At 44.4% G+C, this 19,175-nt stretch overlaps 1 protein-coding gene across 1 annotated transcript in view; it reads right to left on the minus strand.

The window, feature by feature from the left end:
* Positions 1-208: 208 nt before the first annotated feature.
* Positions 209-19,175, minus strand: part of rbms3 (RNA binding motif, single stranded interacting protein) — a 272,924-nt gene continuing 253,957 nt past the window's right edge. Inside the window, exons 11-14 of the mRNA XM_084166250.1 lie at positions 18,118-18,228; positions 4,830-4,919; positions 3,331-3,455; positions 209-1,229 (exon numbers count right to left, since the gene is read on the minus strand). Coding sequence (XP_084022376.1) covers positions 1,226-1,229; positions 3,331-3,455; positions 4,830-4,919; positions 18,118-18,228 — 330 coding nt within the window. The 3' untranslated portion in view covers positions 209-1,225. The remainder of the gene's footprint in view (positions 1,230-3,330; positions 3,456-4,829; positions 4,920-18,117; positions 18,229-19,175) is intronic.

The following is a 19,175-nucleotide window of genomic DNA, read 5'->3' on the forward strand; positions in this document are numbered from 1 at the left end:
GGTATAAAAATGGCCATCCTTGGGCTGCATTTGATCCACAACTAGGAAAGACTACAGAAATTGTCAACAATTTCTTCTATTGCTTTTGCACTGATTGGTTTAAAACGTAAGCTCCTACTGTAGGCTATCTACGAAGTTTATCACTGCGAGCATTTTTTCCACAGTTTTTTGTTTGTTTTAGACTTTTTCTTCTTTCTTTTTTTTTGTTGCAGTGTGACAAGCAAAGCGGGCTAAAAACATCTTTAAGCTCATAAAAAAAGGTAAAATGTTGCAGATAAAAAGCATTAATGTCATCAACAGCAATCTTGCCATAAAATAATATAATTATGATCATAAAAAACAAGATTAGCATTTGCAACAGACTGCCTTTTCTACAAAGCAGTTTCTTTTTTTCTCCTTATTCTGAATAATCTCTTCAAAGCTTTATCTTTTCCCACTCTTTTCCTCGGCAGACATTTAGTTTTTTTCTCTTACACTCAGTTACCTCTGACATAATTACTTATCAAAGTTTTCTTCTAATGAAGAAAAGAAAAAAACTCTTCTCTATTAAATCTGTACAGCTTATGTGATAGATCTTTATTTTATTTTTTATCTCTCTAGCTCAATTCCTGCAGTATCTTGTACCATCACAGTGGTCCAAGAGACTGATTTAGTTTGCTTTTTATTTTCAATGAGACGCCAGACTTAACTCTCTGTAAAAGGTCCTCTGACACCCTTAAAATTAAGGCCATGAAGATTCAAGAAAGAAAAACAGTTGTTTCGAATATATCTAGAAAATTAAAGTTTTACACGAGAAATCAATAAAAGAGTGAAAAGAAATCGTAGCTTAATATCTGAGGAAGACAATCTCTGTGTATCTCAAACTTTGACTCCCCCTTTTCTAATTACAAAATAAACCTCATCACCTACCTGCGCATTCAACATTTCAATTTGTTTTTGTATTTTTTTTCAGTTGAGAAATTTCTTGAAGAAACAAGTCAAGCTCAAGCCCAGCCCACCAGGCATGTTCCCAGACTAAACATTTTCACCACTTTGCACTGTGCCCAGCGACTCCACCACCCCCCCCCCACCTCTCCTCTCTTCCAGGTATGAAATGGAAAAAAGTGTCTATTTTTTTGGTGCCTGGGCAATCTGGAAGCAATCTCTCTATTCTCCACATTCTCAGTGCAGCCAACCCCCCTGTCTCAATGCAACGCTGTCACAGGAATATTCTCCTCGCCAGTCGCTATCTAATGAGGAAGAGAAGAACCACAACGAGAGAGAATCAAAGGAAAGGTAATCACCATAATGCACACATTCTAAAAATGACAATAAAGGGACAATTCACCCAAATTACAAAATTACATATTGGATTAATTACCCTGTAGTGTAAACAGTCTATGGACATGGTATGACAGCATTTGAACCAGTGTCCAGGTAAACAAAACCAAAGCACGGATTGTTGTCCTACCCTGTCCATAGACTGCTTAGAGAGTAAGGAAACGAATATATATATTTGTAATTTGGGTAAACTATCCCTTTAAATTAGTAAATATCCATAAAAACTCAATGTAAAAGAACAAAGTAGCAAATAGTCAGCTATAATATGGCAAAACAGTAGACAATGTCAGCATAATATTATGACGGGTATTAGTCATCGTAACCAAATAGTCCGGACTCCATATCGGCAATACAGTGGCTTGCGAAAGTATTCACCCCCCTTGGCATTTTTCCTATTTTGTTGCCTTACAACCTGGAATTCAAATGGATTTTGGGGGGGGTTGTATCATTTGATTTACACAACATGCCTACCACTTTGAAGATGCAAAATATTTTTTATTGTGAAACAAACACGAAATAAGACAAAAAAACTGAAAACTCGAACATGCATAACTATTCACCCCCCCATGCATAACTATTCACCCTCCAAAGTCAATACTTTGTAGAGCCACCTTTTGCAGCAATTACAGCTGCAAGTCTCTTGGTGTATGTCTCTATAACCTTGGCACATCTAGCCACTGGGATGGGTTCCGCTGGTGTACAGCAATCTTTAAGTCATACCACAGATTCTCAATTGGATTGAAGTCTGGGCTTTGACTAGGCCATTCCAAGACATTTAAATGTTTCCCCTTAAACCACTCGAGTGTTGCTTTAGCAGTATGCTTAGGGTCATTGTCCTGCTGGAAGGTGAACCTCCGTCCTAGTCTCAAATCTCTGGAAGACTGAAACAGGTTTCCCTCAAGAATTTCCCTGTATTTAGCGCCATCCATCATTCCTTCAATTCTGACCAGTTTCCCAGTCCCTGCCGATGAAAAACATCCCCACAGCATTATGTTGCCACTACCATGCTTCACTGTGGGGATGGTGTTCTCGGGGTGATGAGAGGTGTTGGGTTTGCGCCAGACATAGCGTTTTCCTTGATGGCCAAAAAGCTCAATTTTAGTCTCATCTGACCAGAGTGTACCTTCTTCCATATGTTTGGGGAGTCTCCCACATGCCTTTGGGCGAACACCAAACGTGTTTGCTTATTTTTTTCTTTAAGCAATGGCTTTTTTCTGGTCACTCTTCCGTAAAGCCCAGCTCTGTGGAGTGTACGGCTTAAAGTGGTCCTATGGACAGATATTCCAATCTCCGCTGTGGAGCTTTGCAGCTCCTTCAGGGTTATCTTTGGTCTCTTTGTTGCCTCTCTGATTAATGCCCTCCTTGCCTGGTCCGTGAGTTTTGGTGGGCGGCCCTCTCTTGGCAGGTTTGTTGTGGTGCCATATTCTTTCCATTTTTCAATCATGGATTTAATGGTGCTCCATGGGATGTTCAACGTTTCTGATATTTTTTTATAACCCAACCCTGATCTGTACTTCTCCACAACTTTGTCCCTGACCTGTTTGGAGAGATCCTTGGTCTTCATGGTGCCACTTGCTTGGTGGTGCCCCTTGCTTAGTGGTGTTGCAGACTCTGGGGCCTTTCAGAACAGGTGTAGATATACTGAGATCATGTGACACTTAGATTGTACACAGGTGGACTTTATTTAACTAATTTTGTGACTTCTGAAGGTAACTGGTTGCACCAGATCTTATTTAGGGGCTTCATAGCAAAGGGGGTGAATACATATGCATGCACCACTTTCCGTTATTAATTTTTTAGAATTTTCTGAAACAAGTTATTTTTTTCATTTCACTTCACCAATTTGGACTACTTTGTGTAAGTCCATTACATGAAATCCAAATAAAAATCCATTTAAATTACAGGTTGTAATGCAACAAAATAGGAAAAACGCCAAGGGGGATGAATACTTTTGCAAGGCACTGTATGTGTTGTTGATATGTACAGTGAGAAAATGTCATCAGTACTCACTTGGACTGGTATGAGTAAGCAGTAACATGTTCGCTGGAGCCATCCACCTGGATCTGTTGCTGCTGCCCACTCACGTCCTGCGACGAGGGGGCCACTGACTGAGGAGAGGCATCTGTGACCACTCCCTACGGGGACAGGAAGTGGGCGTGAGACAACAGGAAGTGACATCTTCCATGTAAATCAATGTAACCGTTTTGTAATATATTGTATGACATCACATTTTATGTATGTCTCTGCATAATAATGTCCAAGCTGTTTAAATAAACCTAAACCTATGGATCGTTCGCAATGATTTCCTGAGTAGTACTACAGTAACCTTGAGAAAAAAAAAAACTATTTTAAAGTCACAAGGCTACATGATATGGGTTTCAATTCTGTATTTACTTTAACTCCAAAGTTTAACGTCTCATCTCTATCACGTTAACAAGATTTCAAGGATGCTCTCAACACCATGTTAATACATCATCCTCCGAGACACTCCTTGTCTACAGCTCCTCTCAACAGTACTGATATATAGAACCCCTCTGATGGTGGCATTGACGATGTGTGGCATTGAGGATGGAATAGGCGAGTGACAACAAGAGAACCCCTGGGCTAACACTATGTCTCTGAGTCTCTCGTCTCTCTCTCCAGCCGGTGACTTTATGAAGGGTGGCTATCTCCTGATGATCTTCTCCTCTCTGGAGCTGGGGGAGATGGATGGTGGTGTCAGGGCGTTGTCAGCTGGGCAGCCGCTTGCTAACCAGAGGCCTGGGGCTGAGGAATGTGTGTGTTGAGCACACGGGCCATCCGGGAGAGGGACAGCACCGCCGGCAGTGTCTCTCACTTCAGCGCCTGCCATCTGATACAGGACTGATACTCCATCTGAATGGGCCGGTGCCGTCAGCCCTCCAGACAGCCGTACACACTCATAATTTATCAGCGTGTGCCCGTCCGCTCTGACCTGCACGCTCGGCACGCTCAACGGTAGCAAGCCGTGGCAACGTGTGCTTGCCAGTTTTTATCGAGCCGATGTTGCAGTGTCAGTGTGTGTGTTTGTGTGTGTGTGTGTGTGTGTGTGTGTGTGTGTGTGTGTGTGTGTCTATCTGTGTGTGTGAGAGTGTGTATGCATTTCTGCCCTTAGGAGTGTATGTGTGTGTGCATCCAGTGTGAGTGTGTAGACGCATTCTATGTGTACATCCGCGTGTGTGTATCTGTGTGTGTGTGTATATGCATGTGTGTGTATCCGTGTGTGTCTGTGTGTGTCTGCGTCTGTGTTTTTGTGGTTTTACTATCCTTGTGGGGACCAGAAGTCCTCACATGGATAGTAAAACAAGCTAAATTCAGACAAGTGGGGACTATTCACCGGTCCCCACAAGGAAAAATGCTATTTTAGGCTTAGGGGTTAGGCTTAGGAGATAGTGTTACGTTTAGAGTTAGGGGTTGAGTTTAGGGATAGGGAAAATAGGATTTTGAATGGGAATCAATTGTTTGGTCCCCACAACGATAGTAAAACTTACTTCAACAGGGATGGCTGTCTGAGGCACAGGAGTGTACTGAGGAATGTAGGTCCCTTGCATAGGCGCCCCGGCAGCCGCAGCCGTTATGTACTGGAACACACACATCAACAACCTGTCATGTCTTGTCCTTTCCTAACTTCAACAACAATCAATAGATCACAGGAAACAGAAACAATAATACAGTGGGGAAAAAAAGTATTTAGTCAGCCACCAATTGTGCAAGTTCTCCCACTTAAAAAGATGAGAGAGGCCTGTAATTTTCATCATAGGTACACGTCAACTATGACAGCAAATTGAGGAAAAAGAATCCAGAAAATCACATTGTAGGATTTTTAATGAATTTATTTGCAAATTATGGTGGAAAATAAGTATTTGGTCACCTACAAACAAGCAAGATTTCTGGCTCTCACAGACCTGTAACTTCTTCTTTAAGAGGCTCCTCTGTCCTCCACTCGTTACCTGTATTAATGGCACCTGTTTGAACTTGTTATCAGTATAAAAGACACCTGTCCACAACCTCAAACAGTCACACTCCAAACTCCACTATGGCCAAGACCAAAGAGCTGTCAAAGGACACCAGAAACAAAATTGTAGACCTGCACCAGGCTGAGAAGACTGAATCTGCAATAGGTAAGCAGCTTGGTTTGAAGAAATCAACTGTGGGAGCAATTATTAGGAAATGGAAGACATACAAGACCACTGATAATCTCCCTCGATCTGGGGCTCCACGCAAGATCTCACCCCGTGGGGTCAAAATGATCACAAGAACGGTGAGCAAAAATCCCAGAACCACACGGGGGGAACTAGTGAATGACCTGCAGAGAGCTGGGACCAAAGTAACAAAGCCTACCATCAGTAACACACTACGCCACCAGGGACTCAAATCCTGCAGTGCCAGACGTGTCCCCCTGCTTAAGCCAGTACATGTCCAGGCCCGTCTGAAGTTTGCTAGAGTGCATTTGGATGATCCAGAAGAGGATTGGGAGAATGTCATATGGTCAGATGAAACCAAAATAGAACTTTTTGGTAAAAACTCAACTTGTTGTGTTTGGAGGACAAAGAATGCTGAGTTGCATCCAAAGAACACCATACCCACTGTGAAGCATGGGGGTGGAAACATCATGCTTTGGGGCTGTTTTTCTGCAAAGGGACCAGGACGACTGATCCGTGTAAAGGAAAGAATGAATGGGGCCATGTATCGTGAGATTTTGAACGGAAACCTCCTTCCATCAGTAAGGGCATTGAACATGAAACGTGGCTGGGTCTTTCAGCATGACAATGATCCCAAACACACCGCCAGGGCAACAAAGGAGTGGCTTCGTAAGAAGCATTTCAAGGTCCTGGAGTGGCCTAGCCAGTCTCCAGATCTCAACCCCATAGAAAATCTTTGGAGGGAGTTGAAAGTCTGTGTTGCCCAGCGACAGCCCCAAAACATCACTGCTCTAGAGGAGATCTGCATGGAGGAATGTGCCAAAATACCAGCAACAGTGTGTGAAAACCTTGTGAAGACTTACAGAAAACGTTTGACCTGTGTCAATGCCAACAAAGGGTATATAACAAAGTATTGAGAAACTTTTGTTATTGACCAAATACTTATTTTCCACCATCATTTGCAAATAAATTCATTAAAAATCCTACAATGTGATTTTCTGGATTTTTTTTCCTCATTTTCTCTGTCATAGTTGACGTGTACCTATGATGAAAATTACAGGCCTCTCTCATCTTTTTAAGTGGGAGAACTTGCACAATTGGTGGCTGACTAAATACTTTTTTCCCCCACTGTATATGTTAGTTCATTATTAACAATCATGTCAAAGTGTTGTGATCCAAGTGACTGAACATTATGGATAAAACAACCCCCCAAGAGTTCACACCACATATTCAATTTACATGGGATCCACTCTGCAGGTCAAATACACCAGTTACTAATCTGCTATATACACTGAGTATACAAAACATTAAGAACACCTGCTCTTTCCATGACAACCTGACCAGGTGAATCCAGGTGAAAGCTATGATATATTATGTCACTTGTTAAATCCACTTCAATCAGTGTAGACGAAGGGGAGGAGACAGGTTAAATAATAATTTTTAATCCTTGAGACAATTGAGAAATGGATTGTGTATGTGTGCCACTCAGAGGGTGAATGGGCAAGACAAAAGATTTAAGTGCCTTTGAACGGGGTATGGTAGTAGGTGCCAGGCGCACCAGTTTGTGTCAAGAACTGCAACGCTGCTGGGTTTTTCACGCTCAACAGTTTCCCGTGTGTATCAAGAATGGTCCACCACCCAAAGAACATCCAACCAACTTGACACAACTGTGGGAAGCATTGGAGTCAAAACGGGCCAGCATCCCTGTGGAATGCTTTCGACACCTTGTCCATGCCCCAATGAATAGAGGCTGTTCCGAGGGCAAAAGGGGGGGTTGCAACTCAATATTAGGAAGGTGTTCCTAATATTTGGTATACTCAGTGTATATATATGTTATTGTAATTCCCTTTCCGTCCTTAGGAGGGTGCTGTGAGACATACATATGTGTTTTTAACAGAGCTGTCTGACTATGGGAGGCTAGTGAGAGAGGAACAGAGAGCAGGAAGCAGAGGAGAGCAAAACAGAGCACTCAGATCACCCTGAGCCGCTTCAGTGTGTGTGTTTTAGTGTGTGTGCGGAAGTGTGTATGTGTGTGTTTGTGTGTGTGTGCACATGTGTGTGTACATGCGTGTGTGTGCGCCCCATGACCTATATTCCATGCCTTTTAAAGCAGAGCTGCAGGATGGCCATTGTACAGATGCGCTACATGCTGGGTTACATGACAGCCACATGGCTTTCTAATGCAAAATAAACTAAGAGGCTAGTAGGCCTTTGTTTGTGTGTGTGTGTGTGTGTTTGTGTGTGTGTGTGTGTGTTTGATTTGACAGTCTGTATGCTTTTTAATCAGCACATGCTTGTGCGTAGAATGTCTACATAATATGCTGATCAGTCTAAGCCCTCCCCAGTGTACAGTATATGTGTGTTTGTGTGAGAGAGAGGCTTTTAGCAATAACGCCTGATAATCCCTGATAATAAAAACCCAGCCAGGTTGCCTCTCCTCTTCCTGTTGCTCTTCCTGTTTTAACAGGAAAAGGAAGGACGATCCCTTTCTCTTTCTCCCTCCTTTCCCTAATTTCTTTGCCTCCCTCCCAGTAATGAAAAGCGTGGCAGTGGCCCCCTCTCTTGGCCCGGCGCCGGTGGAGTGTCATTACCGGCAACGGCGCTAATGGATCAGGTACGGCTCCGCCGCGCAGCGCTAATGAGAGGAGCTAAAGGCCACGGACACGGGTGATTAACTTACCCCACTCCTCTCCCTGCTGCAGAGGGCCACCGACACCCTGGGAGGATGGGTGGGGAGGGAGAGTGAGATGGTAGGGGGGAGGGGGAGGAGTTGTCACACTTTGGATGGGGTGAGGTGGCACGTCTGACTTCCTGACTCTGTAACGCTCTCTCTTGGTTCTCCCTCTCTCTCCCTCCCTCTCACTCTTTCTATCTCCCTCATTCTCTCTTTCTTTCTCTTTCAGTCCACAATCAGCTAGATTCACTGTGTGACCTTTTCTGCTCTGGCGAATGGCGCCCGTTGCATATCAATTCCTCAGGACCTTTTGTCTATCCCCGTTTTCCATTAGATTATTCTACTAACTCACCTGTGAAGACGGCATGAAAGCAAATGGAGGGAGCGGAACTTAATTAGCGATATCAAAACCGATGTGTCAAACAGAGACAGGCTTTTGAAATGTTATATCTCTCTGTAGCTTGAAAAGGGGCTTAATAAGGAACTTCTTCAGCTTCTCTGACCTTTCGTTAACCTATTTACATGACCATGACTTTACAGTCACCAGGATCCTGACATGTCAGGAGTTGACAGGGAGAGGTGACAGCGTGTGTAATATAAGTGGAATAATTGGCTTAAATGAGCAAGATCATTTTGGCCAGTTCAAGTGTGTAGGGCATTACCGCTTAAGCAAAATGAAGGTCCTCTAATTGTAGTATATATAGTGGAATTGTACACACACTTGCTTACACGAATGTGTACGCGTGCACACACACACACACCAAGCCTCGAGCAGATGGCGTGTTTGATGAGCGCGAGGCGGCCTCAGCGTGTGTTCTTAACGAGGGTAGCGTGAGTGGACTTCGTAAGGATCCCTCTCACTGTACTGTTCACACAGCCAAGAGCACCAGTGGGGTACAGGAAAGACATCTCCCTCTCTATCTGTATGTATACAGTACATACCGGGTTCCGGCAGCAACTCACTGTAGGCAACTAATGGTGGCACAGCATCAGAATGGATACTGATGAGTTCCACTTTAGAGATATTCATAAGATTTTCATCTTCCCTGCAGGGCATCGCTAGCCTGTTGGAACCAGCCAGATTGCTGCATTCACCATTCTATTTCACTTCAATTATAAGTCTGGGCTTAATCCAATAGATGGGCATTTGGATGCAGAGAGAGTGAGTGAAGCTTGTGGTCATCCATACAGAGATGGATGTTTAATTGAAGATGAAAGAAGACATGCTATTGAAATGTCTTGCTGTGCCCAACACACCATGTAAAGCCCTTTGAGACCAGGTGAAAAATATACCATACAAACCCAATCCATTACTACACAGTTATACTGTACAACATAATGTCCACTCTATCCATGCTCATTTAACGTCTATGAGGGATGAGGGCTCAGGCTAGTCTTGGTCCATCACTGTTATCCACATAGACATAGAATTACTAGAACGGGAATTCGTTTCTATGCTTATTTACATTTACATTTATCCAGACTGACTTACAGTTAGTGCATTCATCTTAATATAGCTAGGTGAGACAACCACATCTCAGTCATAGTAAGTAAGCTGCTATTAAGTCAGTGCTAGTAAGAAAAGGACCTCCCAGCTGTGTGGAAGATGGGTTCTAGCAGCAGCCTGTCTGGTTCTCCAGTCTGAATCAGTGTTAACCTGTAGGAGGGTGAGCCTTAGAACCCATCACCCGGAGGGACATCGCTGCTCCCAGGGAGGATGGAGTCGACCGAAAACCTGTCCATCAACCACTGTCGCCATGATGACCAAAGCTGGATGTGGATTATGGCTTAGGGAAGGAAGGGTCACCTCTTGTCAATACAGGACTAAGACTGAATCGTACTACACTGGCTCCGACGCTCGTCGGATGTGGCAGGGCTTGAAAATTATTACAGAATACAAAGGGAAGCACAGCCGCGAGCTGCCCAGTGACATGAGCCTACCAGACAAGTTAAATCACTTCTATGCTCGCTTCGAGGCAAGCAACACTGAAGCATGCATGAGAGCATCAGCTGTTCCGGATGACTATGTGATCAAGCTCTCCATAGCCGATGTGAGTAAGACTTTTAAGCAGGTCAACATTCACAAGGCCGCAGGGCCAGACGGATTACCAGGACGTGTACTCCGAGCATGCGCTGACCAACTGGGAAGTGTCTTCACTGACATTTTCAACATGTCCCTGACTGAGTCGGTAATACCAACATGTTTCAAGCAGACCACCATAGTCCCTGTGCCCAAGAAGACTAAGATGACCAGCCTAAATGACTACCGACCCGTAGTACTCACGTCTGTAGCCATGAAGTGCTTTGAAAGGCTGGTCATGGCTCACATCAACACCATTATCCCAGAAACCCTAGACCCACTTCAATTTGCATTCCACCCCAACAGATCCACAGATGATGCAATCTCTATTGCACTCCACACTGCCCTTTCCCACCTGGACAAGAGGAACACCTACGTGAGAATGCTATTCATTGACTACAGCTCAGCGTTCAACACCATAGTGCCCTCAAAGCTCATCACTAAGCTAAGGACCCTGGGACTAAACACCTCCCTCTGCAACTGGATCCTGGACTTCCTGACGGGCCGCCCCCAGGTGGTAAGTGTAGGTAACATCTGCCACGCTGATCGTCATCACGGGGGCCCAAAAGGGGTGCAGTCCCCTCCTGTACTCCCTGTTCACCCATGACTGCATGGCCAGGCACGATTCCAACACCATCATTAAGTTTGCCGACGACACAACAGTGGTAGGCCTGATCACCGACAACGATGAGACAGCCTATAGGGAGGAGGTCAGAGACCTAGCTGTGTGGTGCCAGGATAACAACCCCTCCCTCAACGTGATCAAGACAAAGGAGATGATTGTGGACTACAGGGAAAAAAAGAGGACTGAGCACACCCCCATTCTCATCGACGGGCTGTAGCGGAAAAGGTTGAGAACCTTGGTGTCCACATCATCAACAAACTATAATGTTCTAAACACACCAAGACAGTCGTGAAGAGGGCATGACAAAGCCTATTTCCCCTCAGGAGACTGAAAAGATTTGCATGGGTCCTCAGATCCTCAAAAAGTTATACAGCTGCACCATCGAGAGCATCCTGACTGGTTGCATCACCGCCTGGTATGGCAACTGCTCGGCCTCCAACCGCAAGGCACTACAGAGGGTAGTGTGTACGGCCCAGTACATCACTGGGGCCAAGCTTCCTACCATCAAGGACCTCTATACCAGGCGGTGTCAGAGGAAGGCCCTAAAAATGGTCAAAGACTCCAGCCATCCTAGTCATAGACTGTTCTCTCTGCTACCGCACGGCAAGTGGTACCGGAGCGCCAAGTCTAGGTCCAAACGGCTTCTTAACAGCTTATGCCCCCAAGCCATAAGACTCCTGAACAGCTAATAATGGCTACCCGGACTATTCGCATTGTCCCCCCCAACCCCACCCCCTCTTTTACGCTGCTGCTACTCTGTTTATTATCTATGCATAGTCACTTTAACTCTACCCACATGTACATATTACCTCAATGACCTCGACTAACCGGTGCCCCCGCACATTGACTCTGTACCGGTACCCCCTGTATATACAGTGAGGGAAAAAAGTATTTGATCCCCTGCTGATTTTGTACGTTTGCCCACTGACAAAGACATGATCAGTCTATAATTTTAATGGTAGGTTTATTTGAACAGTGAGAGACAGAATAACAACAACAAAATCCAGAAAAACGCATGTCAAAAATGTTATGAATTGATTTACATTTTAATGAGGGAAATAAGTATTTGACCCCCTCTCAATCAGAAAGATTTCTGGCTCCCAGGGGTCTTTTATACAGGTAACGAGCTGAGATTAGGAGCACACTCTTAAAGGGAGTGCTCCTAATCTCAGTTTGTTACCTGTATAAAAGACACCTGTCCACAGAAGCAATCAATCAATCAGATTCCAAACTCTCCACCATGGCCAAGACCAAAGAGTTCTCCAAGGATGTCAGGGACAAGATTGTAGACCTACACAAGGCTGGAATGGGCTACAAGACCATCGCCAAGCAGCTTTGTGAGAAGGTGACAACAGTTGGTGCGATTATTCGCAAATGGAAGAAACACAAAAGAACTGTCAACTACAAGTGGTGGCCAACTACAAGAAACGTCTGACCTCTGTGATTGCCAACAAGGGTTTTGCCACCAATTACTAAGTCATGTTTTGCAGAGGGGTCAAATACTTATTTCCCTCATTAAAATGTAAATCAATTCATAACATTTTTGACATGCGTTTTTCTGGATTTTGTTGTTGTTATTCTGTCTCTCACTGTTCAAATAAACCTACCATTAAAATGATAGACTGATCATGTCTTTGTCAGTGGGCAAATGTACAAAAATCAGCAGGGGATCAAATACTTTTTTCCCTCACTGTAGCCTCCCTACTGTTATATTATTTTACTGCTGCTCTCTAATGATTTGTTATTTTTATTTTTGTACTCATCTATTTTTTACTTAACTTAAAACTGCATTGTTGGTTAAGAGCTTGTAAGTAAGCATTTCACTGTAAGGTCTACACCTGCTGTATTCGGCGCATGTGGCAAATAAAATTTGATTTGATTTGTCATGTCCCAACTGTGTCACTGTGTAAAAGGCACTTTCAGATTTAAATATGATGGGTAGAATCTAACAAACGGGTGAGGGCCATTGGCAGAATAATATACAGTGCATTCGGAAAGTATTCAGACCCATTCCCTTTTTCCACATTTTGTTACGTTGCAGCCTTATTCTAAAATGGATTAAATTATTTGTTTTCCTCATCAATCTACACACAATACCCCATAATGGCAAAGCAAAAACAGGTTTTTGGACATTTTTGCGAATTTACAAAAAATTAAAAACTGAAATACCTTGTTTACATAAGTATTCAGACCCTTTGCTATGAGACCCGAAATTGAGTTCAGGTGCATCCTGTTTCCAATTAGATGTTTCTACAACTTGATTGGAGTCCACCTGTGGTAAATTCTATTGATTGGACATGATTTGGAAAGGCACTCACCTGTCTATATAAGGTCCCACAGTTGACAGTGCATGTCAGAACAAAAACCAAGCCATGAGGTCGAAGGAATTGTCCGTAGAGCTCCGAGACAGGATTGTGTCGACAGGGTAACAAAACATTTCTGCAGCAAGAACACAGTGGCCTCCATCATTCTTAAATGGAAGAAGTTTGGATCCACCAAGACTCTTCCTAGAGCTGGCCGCCCGGCCAAACTGAGCTATCGGGGGAGAAGGGCTTTGGTCAGGGAGGTGACCAAGAACCCGATGGTCACTCTGAGAGAGCTCCAAAGTTCCTCTGTGGAGATAGGAGAACCTTCCAGAAGGACAACCATCTCTGCAGCGCTCCACCAAACAGGCCTTTAAGGTAGAGTGGCCAGACTGAAGCCACCGCTCAGTAAAAGGCACATGACAGCCTGCTTGGAGTTTCCCAAAAGGCCCATAAAGGACTCTCAGACCATGAGAAACAAGACTCTCTGGTCTGATGAAACCAAGATTGAACTCTTTGGCCTGAATGCCAAGCGTCAAGTCTGGAGGAAACTTGGCACCATCCCTATGGTGGAGCATGGTGGTGGCAGCATCATGCTGTAGGGATGTTTTTCAGCGGCAGGGACTGGGAGACTAGTCTGGATCAAGGGAAAGATGAACGGAGGCAAAGTACATAGAGATCCTTGACAAAAACCTGCTTCTGAGCGCTCAGGACCTCAGACTGGGGCGACGGTTCACCTTGCATCAGGACAACGACCCTAAGCACACAGCAAAGACAATGCAGGAGTGGCTTCGGGACAAGTCTCTAAAGGTCCTTGAGTGGCCCATCCAGAAACTGGACTTGAACCCGATCGAACATCTCTGGAGAGACCTGAAAATAGCTGTGCAGCGATGCTCCCCATCCAACCTGACAGAGCTTGAGAGGATCTGCAGAGAAGAATAGGAGAAACTCCCCAAATACAGATGTGCCAAGCTTGTAGCATCATACCCAAGAAGACTCAAGGTTGTTATCGCTGTAACGTAACAAAATGTGGAAAAAGTCAAGGGGTCTGAACACTTTCCGAATGCACTGTACATGAAAAGTAGCAATATCAAGCATTTGAAACAATATCTAGGATTGCCAATTGAAAATAAGAACAGTGAGAAAGACAATAACATTGTCAAAGTGAGTGAGGTTACCACCCCATTTTGATAGCAGAGTAGAGCAGTGTTGACCTTCAAAACCAGCTCTGCGTTTCGTAACGTGGAACTTTCCTCACCACCGTTTAACGGGGGCCGACACTCCTATACGCATTCTTTACCGTAAAAACACGGCTGCATTCTCGGAAACCTACGGTCACCGCTACTGGGACAGAATGGGAACATTTAGTTATTTCCTTTGGGAGAAAAAAGCCACAGCCATGTAACCACAGGGACTTCGAGAACAGCCAAAAGTATTCTGAGGTGTGGCGGCCATTTTGGTTGTTGACTGTGAGGACAGACACTGCCGATGGCAGGTGCTAACTGAGGCTTTCATAGGACAGAGCAGCATGAATGACATGACATAAAACAGCTCACCATATGTAAACACTCCATCTTAAATAATGTAAATATACCTCAACATCACATCGAAACCTTTTTCCACAGGTTTTTCCTATGAAGCAACCATAAAGGGGCTTTCCCATCTGGCTCTGGACCACATGATAAGAAGACACATGGCTTCTTTCCAATAAATTATCAGGGCATTGCATGCAATATTGCATGCTATATGCAGCACACATAATAGTCTACATACAGTGCAGTGCCTCAGGGCTCAAAAAAAAGTTTTGAGAATGACACAAATATTAATTTTCACAAAGTCTGCTGCCTCAGTTTTTATGATTGCAATTTGCATATACAGTACTCCAGAATGTTATGAAGAGTGATCAGATGAATTGCAATTAATTGCAAAGTCCCTCTTTGCCATGAAAATTAACTTAATCCCCCAAAAACATTTCCACTGCATTTCAGCCCTGCCACAAAAGGACCAGCTGACATCATGTCAGTGATTCTCTCGTTAACACAGGTGAGAGTGTTGACGAGGACAAGGCTGGAGATCACTCTGTCATGCTGATTGAGTTAGAATAACAGACTGGAAGCTTTAAAAGGAGGGTGGTGCTTGAAATCATTGTTCTTCCTCTGTTAACCATGGTTACCTGCAAGGAAACACGTGCCGTCATCATTGCTTTGCACAAAAAGGGCTTCACAGGCAAGGATATTGCTGGTAGTGAGATTGCACCTAAATCAAACATTTATCGGATCATCAAGAACTTCAAGGAGAGAGGTTCAATTGTTGTGAAAAAGGCTTCAGGGCGCCCAAGAAAGTCCAGCAAGCGCCAGGACCGTCTCCTAAAGATGATTCAGCTGCGGGATCGGGGCACCACCAGTGCAGAGCTTGCTCAGGAATGGCTGCAGGCAGGTGTGAGTGCATCTGCACGCACAGTGAGGCGAAGACTTTTGGAGGATGGCCTGGTGTCAAGAAGGGCAGCGAGGAAGCCACTTCTCTCCAGGAAAAACATCAGGGACAGACCGATATTCTGCAAAAGGTACAGGGATTGGACTGCTGAGGACTGGGGTAAAGTCATTTTCTCTGATGAATCCCCTTTCCGATTGTTTGGGGCATCCGGAAAACACCTTGTCCGGAGAAGACAAGGTGAGCGCTACCATCAGTCCTGTGTCATGCCAACAGTAAAGCATCCTGAGACCATTCATGTGTGGGGTTGCTTCTCAGCCAAGGGAGTGGGCTCACTCACAATTTTGCCTAAGAACACAGCCATGAATAAAGAATGGTACCAACACATCCTCCGACAGCAACTTCTCACAACCATCCAAGAACAGTTTGGTGACGAACAATGCCTTTTCCAGCATGATGGAGCATCTTGCCATAAGGCAAAAGTGATAACTAAGTGGCTTGTGGAACAAAACATCGACATTTTGGGTCCATGGCCAGGAAACTCCCCAGACCTTAATCCCATTGAGAACGTGTGGTCAATCCTCAAGAGGCGGGTGGACAAACAAAAACCCACAAATTCTGACAAACTCCAAACATTGATTATGCAAGAATGGGCTGCCATCAGTCAGGATGCGGCCCAGAAGTTAATTGACAGCATGCCATGGCGGATTGAAGAGGTCTTGAAAAAGAAGGGTCAACACTGCAAATATTGACTCTTTGCATAAACTTAATGTAATTGTCAGTAAAAGCCTTTGACACTTATGGAATGCTTATAATTATACTTCAGTATACCATAGTAACATCTGACAAAAATATCTAAAAACACTGAAGCAGCAAACTTTGTGAAGACCAATACTTGTGTCATTCTCAAAACTTTTTATTCATCACACATCAAAACCCATCAACGTAGATTAGCCCGCTCCAATCTTGCCTGTTAGCACAGCTGGGAGAGATTAGGGGCATTCTTTCATCCCAGAGCCAACATGGCATTGCAGTTGCTGACAGCTCACCTGGAAACACATGGGGCCGGCGGAAACTGTATAATACAACACTGTTTCAATCACACACTACACTCAAGACACAGTGCTGGAGCACACTAAGCCCCCTCTGGCCCTGGAGCCATAGGGTTAGAGCAGGAAGTGGGGGACTGGATAGTGTGTGACACCTCTAAATCTCCTGACACGAGAGGGGAGTTCCTTTTTAAGGGGGAAAGCAGGAAGCTGGATGGAGTGATATGGTTGATGTGTGATTTAGTGGGTTAGAGGAGTCATAATATCGCCTGGTGTTCACAGTGAGGCTCGTTGTTCTAGTCAACGGGAAGTCTGTTAAACTTTAGGATATAAAGGAGATATGCTATTCAAACATCTTGCTGTTCACACACAAGTGACGGAATTTCCATGTTGGACATGGAGACAGTTTTAGAGATATATCCACACATTTCATGTGGGTAAATGTAGAAAGAATTCCATTCACCGGTGCCATGTGTACCCTTAGACATAGATATTGCTGCTGCAGATACTGTATTGACCATATAATCCTGTACTATTTGATAAGGATATGGACACTGACTACGGTGAAGCTGCAGTGAACCATATCTGGCGCTGATACTGTTCAGTACAGATTTGAGAGTGATACTATGTGGCTTGAGTCGATATAAAGATATAGCTATGCTCCTGATACAGTCCGTGAAAGATACTATTTTAGAGATGTAGGCTTTCAGAGAAATATGATTTTAGGCAGAATCTACCGCACACCCAGAGCTGATTAATGAAGGTGCTGGAGGCAAAAGGCAAAACTGGAGAAACAAGAAAAAGTATTCGCACACTTCCAATCGGATGCAAATTTCTTTAATTGTGGCTGAGCTTTCCCACTATTGTTTGTGGAGACATGCTCTGATAACGACATTCCTCATCCATATATTTATAAATTCTTATTCCATTCCTTTCCTTAGATTGTGTGTATAAGGTTTTTGTTGTGGAACTGTTAGATATTACTTGCTAGATATTGCTGCACTGTCGGAACTAGAAGCACAAGCATTTCGCTACACTCGCAATAACATCTGCTAACCATGTGTATGTGACCAATACATTTGATTTGATTTGATTTGAATGTCGACTGACCGAAACCTCATCCACAACTAGAGACTTTTTCCTGTTTCTCCAGAGAACATTAGTAGATACGGTCCTATGTGACTCGGTCGGTAGAGCATGACTCTTACAACACCAAGGGTCGCGGGTTCGATTCCTGCTGGGGCCACCCATACGAAAAATGTATGCATGCATGACTGTAAGACGCTTTGGATGAAAGCATATAATATTTATATATTAGATATAGGAGGCATGGTACTACAGATAGCTGCCGTCTCAGAGTGATATTATTTGATGTGAGTAGGATATATGGGGTGTATTATAGTGCATTCTCAGAGTGATATGATTTAGCTTGAGTAGATCCAGTATGGATGGGTCTATGGATGGTAGAGTACTCACACTTCCTGTAGTGCCCAGGGACAGATGGTTCATCTGCTGGGAGAGCGGGCCCATCATGTTGGCAGGCTGCATGGACATAGTGTGGTCCATGGCTGGGGTGATCACTGCACCCTGAGGGAGGGGAGAGGGGGAAAGGGAAGAGAGGGGAATAGAGGGCATGTTAAGGCAATGGTGCCAATGGGTGGGCGAAGAACAAAGTAGCATTTTATACTACATCAATGGGTTGTTGAGCATCGGAACAGGAGAGCATCAGAGAGTCAATACATGCTGTTGATGTTGCTGACATACTGTATGCGACTGATTCATTGATTGTCTGTAGTCAGCACACATCTCTTCCTCTCATGCTATTGCGATGTGTGTAGCCCTAACAGGCGGATCAGTAGTGGTAACATATAATTTTTCATAAAGCACTCTGGATGGAACAAGAGGGAATGTGATGAATTCATTGCTGCTCTTTCATCGCCTTGTCACGAAGCGAGTCGCTTCTCGCTTTTCTCTACCAGCCAAACCTCTGGAGTGAGGCATTCAGAAACAAAGCCTTTTTCCTTGGCTCCAACTCTTTCCTCTTTTACTCGATTTTCCCTCGCTAATTTGTCTACTGTGTCCGTCTTCCTGTGTGTGTGTGTGTGTGTGTGTGTGTGTGTGTGTACACCCTGCTGGTGACTGTGTGGGACGATTGGAGAACAAACTGAGCAGACTTGGCCTGTCAGAATCACTGAGGCTGTCTCCTCCCTGGCGTTCAGAACACTGCTGCTGTGTGGCAGGCCACTCTCTTTTTCCCCTATCTCTCTCTCATATCTCTCTTTCTCGCTTCCTCTCTCTTCCTCTCTCCCATCACTCTCTCTCTCTTCTCTCTCTTTCTCTTTCGTTTTCTCTCTCTTTCGTTTTCCCTTTCTCTTTTGTTTTCTCTTTCCTATTTTTCTCTTTCTCTCTCTCGCCCATCTCTCCACTTCCCCACTCTGCACGCATGCAAGGCCCAATCCATCCAGGAGTTTCATCTTAGCAAAAAAGAAGGGAAGGCGTGCTGGAGAGAGGAGGGCGTTGGAGGGTAATGGGAA

The sequence above is a fragment of the Coregonus lavaretus genome (genome assembly GCF_964263955.1).
Source record: "Coregonus lavaretus genome assembly, chromosome: 7".
Taxonomy (NCBI): Eukaryota; Metazoa; Chordata; class Actinopteri; order Salmoniformes; family Salmonidae; genus Coregonus; species Coregonus lavaretus.